This window comes from Asparagus officinalis, chromosome 8 (assembly GCF_001876935.1).
Source record: "Asparagus officinalis chromosome 8, Aspof.V1, whole genome shotgun sequence".
In the NCBI taxonomy this organism is placed as follows: domain Eukaryota; kingdom Viridiplantae; phylum Streptophyta; class Magnoliopsida; order Asparagales; family Asparagaceae; genus Asparagus; species Asparagus officinalis.
In genome coordinates this window covers 35,376,802-35,391,848 of record NC_033801.1, presented here as the reverse complement: position 1 = coordinate 35,391,848, position 15,047 = coordinate 35,376,802, and the positions used below count along the sequence as shown (strand labels likewise).

General features: G+C 37.5%; 2 protein-coding genes across 3 annotated transcripts; both read right to left on the bottom strand.

Annotated features, from left to right (window-relative positions):
- On the bottom strand, nucleotides 2,369-3,042 carry LOC109822085 (nodulin-related protein 1-like). The gene has a single exon (XM_020388251.1). It carries the CDS (start codon nucleotides 2,994-2,996, stop codon nucleotides 2,568-2,570), a length of 429 nt encoding a protein of 142 aa, XP_020243840.1. The 5' UTR covers nucleotides 2,997-3,042; the 3' UTR covers nucleotides 2,369-2,567.
- Nucleotides 4,240-13,093, bottom strand: LOC109822084 (tRNA (guanosine(18)-2'-O)-methyltransferase). 2 transcript variants are annotated; one of them, XM_020388249.1, is made up of 5 exons: nucleotides 12,484-13,083; nucleotides 12,027-12,165; nucleotides 11,885-11,946; nucleotides 7,307-7,445; nucleotides 4,240-4,624 (listed from the first exon to the last, which is right to left on the bottom strand). In XM_020388249.1, exons 1-5 carry the CDS (start codon nucleotides 13,035-13,037, stop codon nucleotides 4,487-4,489), a joined length of 1,032 nt encoding a protein of 343 aa, XP_020243838.1. In that variant the 5' UTR covers nucleotides 13,038-13,083; the 3' UTR covers nucleotides 4,240-4,486. The 2 variants fall into 2 exon arrangements, with proteins under 2 accessions (XP_020243838.1, XP_020243839.1); XM_020388250.1 differs by lacking the exon at nucleotides 7,307-7,445 and having other exon boundaries at nucleotides 12,484-13,093.

The following is a 15,047-nucleotide window of genomic DNA, read 5'->3' as shown; positions in this document are numbered from 1 at the left end:
TATTCACACTCCCAAACAGTAACTTTGGGGGTGTGTGAGGACTAAATTGCCCTTCTCCCACCGGACAGCCAATCCGGTAGGTAATTAATTTTTTTCTCTTTTTTGTGTCCCACCGGACACTTTTTTTTTGTTGCCCACAGGACACATAGTCTGACGCGCCTGTCGGCCACCGGACACCGTGTCCGGTGGGTTATAAATTTTTTTTATTTTGTTTTATTAACTAATTCCATTTTAATTGTGCATTTTAATTGTAGGATTTGGAACTATATCGTTAATTGATTTTTTATGAAAACTATTAAAGATTTTTATTTGTTAAAAATGTTTGAAGTGTTATTAAAAAAAATTAAATTTTTTTGAGAACATATATAAATGTTGGTTTAATTTTAATATAATTTGAATTTTTAAAATCGTTAATAAAATTTGTTTAAGTGTTTGAAATGTTTGAAGTGTTAGACTATAATGAAGGATAATAATAAAATTTATTAGAAAATCCAACTCCCAAAATTTGTTTAAGGGCATTTTCGACAATCCAACTCCCAAAATTACTGTTTGGGAGTGGATATAGCAAACGTGGTCCAATTATGACCAGAGCCTACTAATAATTACACAAATAATTTACCAAGGGTTACCATCCAGTGAGAAGGTTGACGTCGCGTTAGACGGTTGAGCGTAAAACTCCACTGTTTGGATATCTAGAATTTTATTATCGTAGGAAACGCATTTTCAATGCCAATTCAGTATTTGGTTGAAAAACAATTATGGGAAAAAGCTATCTAATTCTATCATACAAGTAAACATGGGTACAGATGGGTTTCCTAGGGTGTTTAAAACTTTTAATTTTGGGTTAACTACCAAAGGACCTCATGAAAAATTTAGAGAGTCCTCCATCAATTTTTTATTAGACTGAACCCTCCCGAGCTTTCGGAGTTATTGCACATAAAACCACTTGAACTATTTTATTTCACTAAATCCTATCTAAAAAAATTATATTTTAATTTCCATGTCAGCACTACCAACTCTAATAGATCACTGGCAAGTACAAGACAAAAAAGGACATAAAAAATTCCTTCTTAGTACCGAGAAATATCATTTTACTGAAAAATGAAAATAGGTTATTTTTTTGGAACTAAGGATTATTTTTGTTTTTTTTGGCACATACTCACCACATGAGATGTTAGAATCGAATGTGCTAACTAGGAAAGTAAATGAAAAATTTTCTTGTGAAATTTGGTGAAATGAAACAGTTCGTGGGGGTTATGTGCAATAGCTCCCAAACTTCAGGGATGTTTAGTATAATGAAATTTGAGGGTTTACTACAACTTCTCAAAAGTTCATGCGGGTTTTCTGTAAGTTCATTTACTTTTTTCGTAACTTAAATGTAACAAACCAACCAATTGTACATGACCCCTATTATTTTTTATTTCCTTCATTATGAGACATTGCAACTTTTTCCCCCACCAAATTAGGCACATCATTTGCTACAGATTCTTGCTAAAATTGTAAACTCATTTACTTTTTCTAACTAAAATGTAACAAATAAACCAATTGAAATATAAATTTTGTTGTTCTATTTACACTTACAGCTCTATTTCCACACAATCAAATAGTCTTCTCTGTGTGTGGTTGGGTGGGCGTTGGGGGGCAGGGGCAGAGAGTTCTCGCGTATATGGGTAAATTGCAAATAATCTTCCTCTTCTATACTCTCAGCAGCATTTATCACCCCTCGGCTAAAATTCTACTACTCTTGCTATATCCTCCTGTAATCCTACACAGGCAAATAGGAATTTAAAAGTTTTTGACACCATGTCCTCTTTTATTTATTTCTAAGTAGCGTAGATTATGGCGCGTCGATTTAAGCAAGGAAAAGGAGGATTGCCTGTAATTTATCCTTCATAAAATGTCAATTCAAGAGACCTAAGTGTTACTGCGCACATTGAAGAGTACTGTGCACACTGAAGAACACAATCATATTTATTTAGAGAACTACGAAGACTAAGTACACGTCATCCTCGCCTATATAACACTCGTTGTATATAACGATGGGCGAGGCAAAATCGGCTTTTATATCGCTATTGTTGATTATATGCGTCTCACCGTCTCAAGTTAAAACTTTTTACTTCCGGGTTTCATGTATTGGGATCCTCTCCTAAGGAATAGTGTTTCCTAAGATCTCCTAATGCATCTCAACCTTTGATTTTGTGTATGAGCACAAAAAACGAGGAGGTCCTATGCAATGAATGGTTGAGATGCATTAGAAGATCTTAGGAAACACTATACCTTAGGAGAGGATCCCAATCCGGGTTTCATCCACCACCATTTAATTTTAAAAAAATTGACATACTTGGCTAGAAATTTGACACACTAATCAGATATAATCACACAGAGATCGATATAAGTTACGGAGATACAACATCTGACATCAATAAATACTGAAAATCCAGTCACGCACATGCCTATGTTACCACAACACCAGAGCGCATAACATGGTCACGTAAGTACTCGTTAACAGTACGGACGCATAACAGGGATACAAAGAACTAAGCAGCTCAGACTACGTACGCGGTCAATTACTTCATGAAACCTTGAGCCATCTTCGCATAATCACCAATGCCCCCCTCGGATTTTTCGCCCTCGCTCGGCTCCTTCTTGTCACCAGTTGAGCCCTCGGTGGTGCCTGAGCCGTACTTGTGAACGTAGGTCTCAGCCTTTTCCACGTACTGCCCATACCCCTTCTCCTCTAGCTTCCCATACTGATCAGCAGCGTGAACCAAGTCGTCGGCCGCTTCAGCGACCTTCGCCTTATCGACAGCCTCGTGCTTGAGGCTGGCCTGGGCTGCGTCGGCCAACGCCTTGGCGCTTGAGAGGACCTCAGTAGTAGAAGTGCTGCGAGCGTGATGATCCTGGGACTCGGGCTCAGGCCCAGGCCCGGGGCTCGGCTTTTCCTTGGGTTCCTCCTTTGAGGTGGCAGACTCCACAGCTTTTTTGAGGAAATCCATCTCTTGGGGGGGCTTGAGGATGGATTGTTTGATTGGGGGGGTGTCAGGTGTGTTTATAACGTTGTTGACAGGTTTGCTGGGGGAAAATATCTGCGTGAGTTTTGTGTGGATAGAAGGCGGATAAGAGTCGTCGGCAGGAATTGCTTGTGTGGCTCGCGGCCGCTCGAGCCACTTGGAATCGCGCTGATGGTCGGTTGCAAATTTAATTAGCTTTTGCTAGTTGCATTTTCTCTTCTTGAAATTTTTTTTTTATAGTGTTTCTTGAAAAGGACAGGATCACCCTTCCCTTTAGATAACCGTGCCCTGAGCTTTCAAGCTGGCTGCATCCCCAGAGACGAGGCCAAATTTGCGTGGTGATTCATCTGCTTTAATTTGCAAGTTACACGTTAGACCACGAAAATGGGGAAATTTGCATAACAGACGACGAGTTAGTTTGTGTATTGCAAACTTGTCAACTTGACCCCAATACTAAAGTTATGTCCCTCTCTGTTGCCTATATTCATTATGCGGCAGTAACGGGTTGTGAATAGAATATAAGACCCTCGTTCTCTTGAAGGTATTGAACAAGCATACCAAATACTAAGCGTATAGATTTCGGAGATATGCTCGTTTTGAACATTCGAGGATGTAAGTTTAGGGATAATAAGTGGGGATACATTTGAAGCTAATTATCCATAAAACAAGTAATAATCGAAGTATAAATGAAGCATGTCGATGTGATCCGACTGAAAGCAACAAACATTTTTTGATGTCTAATACCAGATAGCAAAGATTGATATTGATTGAAGAGATATCAATGTAGAGCGAAATAACTGAAAATACTGAAACTTCAGCTGTAAGAAGTACTATTTATTCTTAGATTCATTATACTGATTCTCTGTACTATTCCTTAGATTCAAGATACCAATTATCTTGGTTTGTCACTGATCAGGAGAATGTTTTGTTTGCACAAATTCAAGAATCTATCGCACTTATATTTGAAGTCATATTTGAAGTTTAATTAATGCCACTTTAGACAAGAGAGGAGAACAGGAATACAGAAGAAGAATGAAAGACAGTAGTACCAATGAGGCTAGCTTGCATAAGAGTTCTCCTTTTGTTTGGGAATCCTTTTTCTCCGTTTCCACTGGGACTTCATTCTCCTAGAGCAAAGCTTCTTTATCTATTTGAAATGCTAAAGAAAAAGAAATTTTAGATTCAGGCCTTTTTTCAACAAAAATAAAATAATAAAAGAGAAAATAGAGAGAGAAAGATTAGATGCGTGCTGTTTATATTTCTCAATGGATAAAGAAAAAGAATCGTATCCGATGGTTGTAGCTCATACAGATAACAAACTATAAATATTACAACTAGCCTGCAGGTCAATCATGGAGACACCTCGAAGATTGGTTACAACTTTTCCGTTCAAATAACAAAATTTCCAATGCACATATTGCATTTTGTTTCACCGCCCAGTCTTAGTATCAGAGTCCTAAATATTGTTGAGGCAGTCACAGTTTGCTTACGGGGCTGGATGACTTCCTCTTTGCATACTCATGAACTATGCTGATGGTGCTCTCTCTATGACGCAGAAAGAACTCTGCAAGTAGAATCTGGCTTTCTTCAGTTGTAAGATCACCATGGCGACCCTGCATGAAACTCAGAAATATGAAATCACAGAGGTGGATGTAATTTCACAAAGAATGTATCAGGATTCAGAAGTGATATCATATAAGCTATGCTTTATTGTTCACAATATTGGACAAGCAAGAAAAATCCCTACAAAAGAAAAGTTAAAATTAAAAAGAAATTAAGATGGATGAACTGCAAAAGAAGATAAGGTCATTAGATTTGATAAGCCCGAAAAGATGAGGACATTCTTCTTCCAAAAGATATATGTAAACTTGAAAAAGCAACACATCCACCAAGGGGTGGGGTGGCGGGTGGTCCTTTGCAAGTGGAAACAACACTGTAAGGGGGTGTTTGTTTCAAATCCTATAATTTGAGGATATGGATTTCACCATGGGATTTGAAATCCATAGCTTTTTAAACATGGGTTGGGATTTCTAAAACGTTGTTTGTTTCATTAATATTTTGGGATATGTAATCCTATAATTTGTATTTTGTTTGTTTCAAACTCAAATTGTAGCATTACAAATTTTATAATTTGAAATCTAGCCTAAATCATCTCTCAAAGAGGGGATTTCACAAATGCTATAATATATTAGTTTTTTATTATTTGGGTATTCAATATCCCAAAATTTATTTTGAATCAAACAAAGGTTATGGAATCCATAAACTGAAAAAAAAAACTCACTTTTTCATCCTAGAATTTGTAATTCATCCTATATCCTAAAAATAAATTTGAAACAAACACCCCCTAATTCTATTTCCAGAAGGCACTATGATGAAGCATTAGATATGTACCGCACTAAAAATGTACTTTTTAAAGCAATAAATCTACCACATAAAATGAGGTCGCTCACATGCATTTGGGGTCAAGAAAGTATCTGGTATATTAACTGTACCACATCATCCATACATCCGTCCAATTAATAAAAATATCACGTCGTCATCTCTTCTCCTTCCCTCCTCTATTTCCTTCTTTGGAAAATATCACTTCATCATCTCTCCTCCTTCCCTCTCTTTACTTCTATGGTAGCTATCTATTCCCCAATCCAAACCCAATTACCCCATTCCAATTCCGCGACCATCTGGTAATCTGGCGAGACTCTTTTGATTGTTAAAGAACATAAGCAAGCTTTAGAAGGATTAAGAACTTATGTACATGTTAATGTTAATGTTAATCATTCAACTATGATGATTGTTGAGGCGTCAATTATAGGAGGGATTTTTAATCCAACTATGATTAATTCTCCATGAAGTTTTATCAACTTTTGTAAAAGCCAGGAACCAAGATTTGCAAGAGACAATCGAAACTATAAACTAACAAACAAAGTTTAGCAAATAACTCATACATGTGATATCAAAAAACATTTTACAAACATTGACCAGAGAAGCAAGTCATTGTATTACTTAAATCATCAAGTCATGCATTTCTTGTACAGCTATATGAAAAAGATCACAACACTGAGGAATTGACTACAAGATCATAATCCCAATTCTCAAACAACTATGATGCCGCTAAAGAACGAAACCCATTCATGCACTTAATTAACTCATTCAGATAGATCTGACAGGGGCAGTTGGGTTTGTATCTGGGATTTGATGGCTGCCATAGAATAAAAGAGAGGAGGGAAGGAAGAGAGAGGATGATGTGGTGTTTTAATAGATAAATGTCACAAACTAATTGAATGGATGTATAGATGATGTGGTACAGTTAATGCACGGAATACTTTTTCCTCAGTTGTCATATCCAAGTGGAACAACATTGTCGCTTTTCTTACAGGATCAACATTCTGTAGCCTTGTTGCCAAAGAGGAAAATCCAGGCGCACACAATTAAGTGGGAAAAGTGACAAAGGATGCCTAAGAGGTGAAAGATTCTGGTATATTAGGGTATATTCATGATTAAAATTAAAGCCCGACCTTAAAAAGAGTCTAAGTATACAAACTGAAATGGGTCTTACTCAAATGAGTAGTATATGCGGAAATCAAGCTCCATGGTTTCACTAAATGCCCATGATACTCTTATCAAACTGAACCTGATATATATCAAGCCACTTAAACCTAAATGCAGAATGAATTTCTAGTTAAAACTGGAGAACAAATTGTAGAGCAGTGGGTTCCTCGCTAAGTTTATGTCTAGCTTTCAGATAGTTCATTATTTTATTGCAGTATGTCGAAGTAGTAGTAGTTTATGACAACACTACTTAAGCAAACTAATCTGCTTAGATAGAATCTTCAGGTTTCACAAAATCGCCTCTTTAAGTTAGGCTGCAGTCACACTTAGTTAACAGTGAAATTTCAGTTATAACTTCATAAACATCCTAAGCTTCTTAAGATACAGCTTATGCAAGTAGATACACACAGACATCTCACACATAGCTATACTAGTTTGACATGATATACTTATGAGAATTAGAAAAAAAAAATTGTGTATGAAAGATTCGTACCTTGTTAAACCTCAGATGACAGTCAACCCAAAATGAACTACGTATGAATTTTTTGCTAACCCATATCATTTTAGGTTTTTCTCGTCTATTGGGGGTAAAAAATCCAGCGTCATATGACGGTCAACCCAAAATGAAGATAATGAACTAGCCAACCCATGATCATTTTAGGTTTTTCTCATCTAACTCTATGATGGATCCAGCGTCATATGCTTTTTAAACTAAAGCACTCACTTGTATGGTAGGAATCAAATCTTACCAGGCGAGAAACTCTGTCATTCACAGCATGGTGCATTAGAATGCCTGCAGCTACAGAAACATTGAATGAATCCACCATCCCTTTCATAGGAATGCTACAGTGCAGGTCAGACAGTTGCAGAGCCTCATTACTTATACCCCTGCAAGCAGCAGAATAAACTCTTTGAATGGATAGAAATTGTTAGATGAGATACACATGTAATGCACTGGAAAGTTCGAACCGCAATATTAGCCTTAAAGGTATTGTCGAATTTAAGAACAATGTATTGTGGTAATAAGCGCCTTTGGCATTTGCATCTGAACACTTAGAAGGTTTCTGATTCTATCTAATAGTTGTTCTTCAGGATGAAGCTAGCTTGGTATGATTGGGTTTCACCAACAGGGTGCAGGTTTGTACTAACTTTTTGCAGATAAAATTTAAATAACAAGTTTCTGTTAAAGAGGCACCCAAGTATCACTTAGAAAGTACTTGTAGATGAGAGTCTGGTTCTTTAACCTCTCGTTAGGGTTCTCAATCAGATCGGGCCGAATCCTAATCTGCTCAAACCAATCCGAAAAACCTCAATTTTTGAAGGCTTTGAAACCTGGCAAAAAAATCAACTTTTTTTTTGGGTGAAACACATTTGACCTAAACCCAAGAAAATCTGAGATCATACACATGACATGACCTTATCTGTTTAAGAAAAACCACCATAAATAAATAGTCCTTACATGTGTAATCAATAATTAATTTATGTGAATATTGACTTTCCATTAGGTGCAGTTTAGCATTCTACCCTTCATGACACTTTAGTTCAATGAGAATTATTTAAGATACATTAATTAAAGTTAATATATCTTATTGGTAATGGCATTATTAATCATAGTCATAATGCTTTCTGTATGACTTTAAAACTGAAAGTCAACTTTACGTGTAAAAACATAAATAAGATTTTCGACAAAAACATGAACTTCCCCTTGAAGAATGTTACTAACCCACTATTAATGAAACATAACCGGCAATGTTCGTCAACCCCAAACCAGAACTTGCCTGATTTGATGAAAGAATTTTACTCCTAAAAAGCACCCAACATTTCAGGTTCGTACACATAATAGCTGAAAAGTCCATGTTGATACCCCTACCTCAAATTTATTTTCTGGTTTGAAGGGGATTTCTTCTTTGTCAGTAAAATCACTCTTATCATCCATTGTACCAGGAAAAAATCACTCATCTTACTAAGATATCTTGACTCTTCTCATTAACATCTCCAGAAAATAACAGGGGACAATGGCTCATCTCCTTCCTTTAATAAAGTTAGTTCTCTTTGCTATCCATTTGATAATAATAAACAACACCAAAATGGATGTATTTTATAGTTAAGGATAGATTCAGAATCACAACCTAGCCAGAGACAAAGTATCCCGCCACGCGGTGGGAGGGGGGGTGATGGAGGAGGGCAATAAGGCTTTGTTCGACTTACATATTTCCACTCTTCTGTTGAAATCTTTCTTCTGTGAACTGACTCTGCTAGTGGGACCACCCTAGAGATAAAGCTTCATGGAAAAAGCCGTTATCATGTGCCATCCTTTCTAAGTATGGGGTCACGTATCCCTTTTTTTGTGAAGCTGAACAATCATAGCTCCATCAAACTTCAAACTGAAACACTTCCAACAAACAAACGACAACAATAGCACAGTCCAGTCCCCTAAAAGAAGAATCGGAACGCCACGCCCGTATGAAGCTGATAACATTATTAGCCCGCTTTCCGCATGCCAGTCTAAGAACAGAGTGGTCGACGAGAGCTGTCATATAACCAAATTGTCCTGTTGGGTCTGTCGCTCATTTTCTAATTGACTGTCCACACCTTACCCTGTCCACACCTTACCCTGCCCAAAGGAAGGCCCCCCTAAATTAGTTGATATCGTACCCGTTTTGAATGGATTGTGTTAAGCTGCTATTCTAATGTTGCTTGCTATTTGAAGAGTGGATCTGCGCGCAGCTGGATTCGTTGAAAGAGAATAGGGGGATAATAAATAGAGAATGAAAATTGAACCGCTTAACTCTTTGCATTTGCAATAGCAAATACTTTGGTAAAATTAAAAAAAAAGGAGAGATATAAATAAAATACCCCAGCCATTAGGCTAACTTGGTCCCTAACAATGTGGCACACACGGACATGAGTCATTTGGAGACCTACTTTGAGGGGTCAAATATGCTTCATCTGGACTCATAATAGTTGGAAGTGAATATTGTGAAGGATTTATCTCAATTATCAACCTTAAGAGTTATCAGGGAATTGCTACGGATAAGTTAGTTGTTTGGAAATAATTTTATATCTAAACAATGAAAGAAAAGAAAATAAATAAGGGTTTACAACAAAAACAAAAATAAAGGTTTACTCCAGAAGTCAAATTATTTATTTGACGTGAAACAACACAAAACTCTATTGAAGTTAAGAAATGCCACAAGGAATATATATCAAAGTTGTCCATCAATTAAAGGGTTATTTGCAACTTTGATACCCTAAGTTTATAACTTCTAAATTTTGATACCCCAAAGTTTTTTTCACATTTTGATACTCCAAAGTTTGTAACTTCTAGATTTTGATAACCCAAAGTTTTTTTTGACATTTTGATACCCCAAAGTTTTTTTTGACATTTTGATACCCCAAAGTTTTAATGTCATTTAACTCGAGTACATTTCTTTTCACCGGCATTTCCTTTTTTTTGTTTAAAATGTATCACATGCTTAACATGTGATTCATTTGGGAAATGATACCCTCGTGATGAGAAAAAAGTTCCTCTACCTCATTTCTTCTTCCTCATTTCTGTTTAGACCACCTATTCTTACCAAAGCCCTAATCGAAAGAGGGTAACAAAGGGATAGAGGGATCTATTTTCCATTGTAAGGGTATTACTGCCCTTAAATATATCACTTATTAAGCGTGTGGTAGATTTTAAATAGAGTAGTGCAACAGAGGATAGTAAAGTTAAATGACATTTAAATGACAGTGAAATTTTGAGGTATAAAAGTGTTAAACAAAATTTGGGATATCAAATTAAAAAGAGGCATAAACTTTGGGGTATCAAGGTGTCAAAAAGATTTTGGGGTATCAAAGTTAGAAAAAGGTGTAAACTTGAAGGTACAAAAGTGCAAATAACCATCAACTAAATGATAAGAAAACTACATCAATCATTAACCAACGAATCAATTATAGTCACAATTACTAGATTTTCTATTTTAATTTTAACTGAACAAGTGTTGCCAACTTAGGTTCAATTATTAACTAATTAGTGAAGGATAAAGGCCAAAGGTGAAATCAAAATGGGGTTGCAAACCTAGGGTCCATTATAAGCTACTTTTATATATAGAAGGTTAAATATAGAGTTCAATCAGCTAGGCAGCTAAATTGAATTTTTTCTTTCCCAAGTAAACCACATTGCGCTGGAGTCTGGACCCTCCTCGCCTCTCAGGTAATACATCTCACTCCTTTCACTCTCTCTTACTTCTTTCTAAACTACAAAACTATATGTGTTCAAACTCTAAACCCTTCCTCTCCAAATGCTCTTTTTCTCCTTCGATACCTCGAGCATTATATCTTCTTGCTGGCATTAGCTCACATCTACACCGCCTGCCTATGATTACCAACCTTGTCAACACCTCCAACATTTTCAACATCCCTGCTCTTTGCTTTTCTGATGAAAAGATAATGAAGACTTCATCATCTATAAAGTAATAAAGCATGGAGCCACAGATAAGCCAAGATGCTTCACGACTATGACTACAAAATCAATGATAATGATTTTGACATTAGTTCTGATGATTTCATGAGCCTAAGGCAGAGGAAGCAGTTGTGGTTGATGGTGGAAGGTAAAGTCGACGACAATAGACGTGAAGATAAGGAACAATGAAGAGATTAGTTCATTGGGATGAATGGTTCTGGATAGCTAGATCATGTTTATCCAAATTAAACCAATCTTCTTTGATACAAAGTTTTTGTTTTCCTTCTATTTTTAAGCTACTTGGCTTTGTTTGTGTTAAAAAACTATGAACCAACCAACTTTAGCACCATTTCTGACATATAAAAAGCTTGGACGTTTAAAAATAATTGAGTCCGTTTATTTCTGTTTTCTTTTTTTTCCTCCCTCTTTTGAGCCCACCTATAATTCAAATCAGCATATTGTCTGGTGAATGCTATTACTTCTTGCAAATTATACATCTTAGTTCTTCATTAAGGCTCCTTCCATGTCTGGAGACTTTGCAGACATGGTTGTTGGTTGCACCAGAAAACATTGTGTGATTATGGTTGTCATATGAAACTAAGATTGACAGATGATCATGAAAACTGTGTCAATCTTTTCCCCCAAGTATCCAAAACTGAAATGTGTCATGACAGCTGATGCATTGTGATGAAAAGGATTAAGAAAATGATAGTGATGGCATTGTTTTCTAAAGAATCCCACTTCATGACATATGCATATTGCATTCCATGAAACACAAAAATAAAGACATTAGAAAACTATTACCAGAGTAACTTAGCTGGAACCATCATATGAAAACTATAATAGGAAAGAAATTGGATGATACTTCAACACTTACATAAGTTCATTTCCAACAACTATAGCAGTTGGACAGGACCAATCCAAGTCATAGACAGAAACCTACAATTACACCACATATTTTTGTTAATTTGAGTGTGTGCCCTGAAAATAACAAGCTTTGATTAAATTTATATAGATACCGTATCTATTCCAAGATAAGTTGTTGCAATGCGGTAACCGCGCATCCTCAAAGCCTCAAAGCATTCTCGAGGTGAATTCCACAGCTCAATATCTAGCCATTTCTCAGCGCCCATGCTAACATGTCGATTATCTCTATACCTGTCACAAGCTTTCAAGATCTTAGTCAACACTCAAGTTGTGTCAGCTGCGTAATCAGGAAAATAAATAATTTTATGACAATTTGAAGGTTGGCCTTCATTAAATGAGCTTAAACAGCATAACCAATAAATAAGATCATCCATAGTTTTCAGAAGCCCATAAACTCTTGTATAAGCCCCTAACAATCTCCAAGGAAGCTTCCATATGCATAGTAGGAAAATGCATCCCGTTTACTATAGTATATCATCAATGTCTACTAAAGAGAAGCAGTAATCTTGCAGATTAGGTGTAATTCTTTCACCTCAAATTTAGCAGCACCTTTTCTTGCCACCGCACGAGATCACGTGAACAGACTGAATCCCCAACGCATCGGCCGACCGAAACGCCGCCGAAACGTTGCCGAAATCAGTCAACCCCTCAACCACCAAACACACGGAATAGCTCCGGTTCTCCACGGCTCTCCGGATCCTCTCCTTTCTCGCATCCATTATGTAAGGATCCATAGCTTCGATCACTTCACCGCAACCCAGCTCAACTGTTCCCGCCCTGTAAACATCCAGATAAGGAAACCAGCGGCCGTTGCTCAGCCCGCTATCGGGTTCGGATCTCCGCTCCATTTTCATCAGGCGGTCGATTTGGTCGCCTTTGGTGAGTAGTTCTTCGACCGTGTCTTCGGATCGAGTGGTGGCGGGTTCGGAGGCCGAGGAGGAGGCGGCGGCGGCGCGGAAAGGGGGGAACCCTAACCCTAGGCGAGAGGAGCGGGGGCGAGGAGAGGAGAGGCTGTGTCCTTGATGGGGGGGTTTGCATCTGGATTTATTCCGGTTGAAGGAGGAGAGTGAGATGCGAGTTAGGGTTTTGCAGGTCGCAGCCATTTTTTTTTTTTTTTAATTTACCCCCCCCACCGTTCTATTTTTAACAAATGGAGGGAAGGAGATATTTGGATAGGGTTTTAGAGGCGGAAGAATTGGGGAGCGGTTTCGGAAACTTTTTACACATATCTCCTTGAGCTCTTTCATAATTTCCTCCGGTTTTGGTACTAGTCCCTCGCATCTTGTATATTTTCAAAATTAGCCCCTCAGGTCATTGGACTGCCATATTAGGTCCCTCTAATAATCAGATTTCCAAATTCTCATTTTTGCATAATAGTGGGGTATTAAATTGCAAATTTGAAAAACTCCTGGGTATATGAGTGCCACCGAGAACAAGTGAGTGCATATAAGTGCAAAGTGAGGAAAGTTATAAGAGTAAGGGTAGCAAGCTGCCACCGCCCGCTCTCAAGGCCTACGTGGCGGTGGGAGCTCGTGCAAACCCTCCTTGTACCCTCCAGCAAGCTCCCAAGGAGCTGCTTTGGGTTGGCGTGGCACGGAGCTTGGGAGCTTGTGCCACAGAGCTCACAAGCGTTCCACAAATTTGTGGAGCGGCTTTGGGAGCTCCCAAACTATTTAAAAAAATGCTTTTTACAAAACAAACCACTACATTTGAACCTATAACCCAATTTGAAATGTGTGTTAAAAATTAGCCGTTGTACAGTAAAAAATTAGCTGTTGAACAGTAAAAAATTCTATAAATTCTCAATTCACTACACAAATTATTACACACAACTCTCTCAAAAAAACTCTATATTTTCCTATCAAATTACAAATCTCATGGATCACTCCCAAAACTTTTATTCGCAACTCCTTAACGGTGAATGATCGACCTTATACCCGCCGTTCTATACAGACGTCATAGAAGAAGGTCACACCATCGAGTTCTCGCAATCGGCAACACAACAAGTGTCATCCCAAGAAACACTAACCATAAAGAAGAAGAAGGCTTACACGCGGTCCAAAAATTGGACTGTCCACGAGGATAAAGCTTCTTTGTGTCTGCTTGGCTGAACACGAGCCAATACGTCATCCAAGGTACGGGGCAACACAAAGATAAGTTTTGGCACAGAGCTAACGATTACTTTATCCAATACTCCACTGATCCAACGAGCCGCACACCAAACCAAAATAATGCATCGTTGGTCAACGATTCAACTATCCGTAAACAAGTTCTGCGGGTGCGTTGCTCAGATTGAAGGAAGACAAAGATCTGGTACGGGAATTATTGACCAGGTAAATATTTAACTTTATATTTTTATGTAAACGCCGTAGCATTGAAGAGAGGAATATATATGTTTAATTATTCTAAATTTAACTATTGTGTAGACTGCAGAAGTAAAAGAATTATACCAATCACTTTATGGTAAGTCATTCATGTTTGACCATTGCTGGGTTGAGTTGCGTCATCATCAAAAGTGGATCTAACAAATAGAAACTTACAATAAGATTCGATTACAACCGAGAAGAACCACAAACTCTGATTCCTCACCAAACAGTTCCATGCCAGTGACCTCATCGAGTTGCACACTGACTCGGATGATGTTATAGCAAGGCCTGAAGGGAGGAAAGCGACAAAGCTTAAGAGGAAACAAAATGTGGAAAACTCTGAGTCCGCTAAGTCCATCATGGGAGAGGCTTTCGCGTGGATGAAGCAAACCACCAATCAAAAAATGGATCTAAAACAGAAGAAACAAGATGATGATATCATGAAGATGGATCTCTCAACACTCAATTCAGTTCAACGATAATACTTTGAAATGCGTCAGACAGAGATATTGGAGAGGTGGATGTCTAAGGGTTCTTCCTAATTATTATATATTATATTGTATTAGATTTATGATTGTACTCGCATCGCATCCTCATTAGTTCTTCCTAATTATCAAATATTATCTTGTATTAGATTTATGAGTCTACTTGAAGTTGAAAATTTTGGCATTGAATGAAAACAACTACTTTATTGAAAATAAAATTGGCGTAATACAACAACTCGAACTTCTTTGCTGAAATTATATT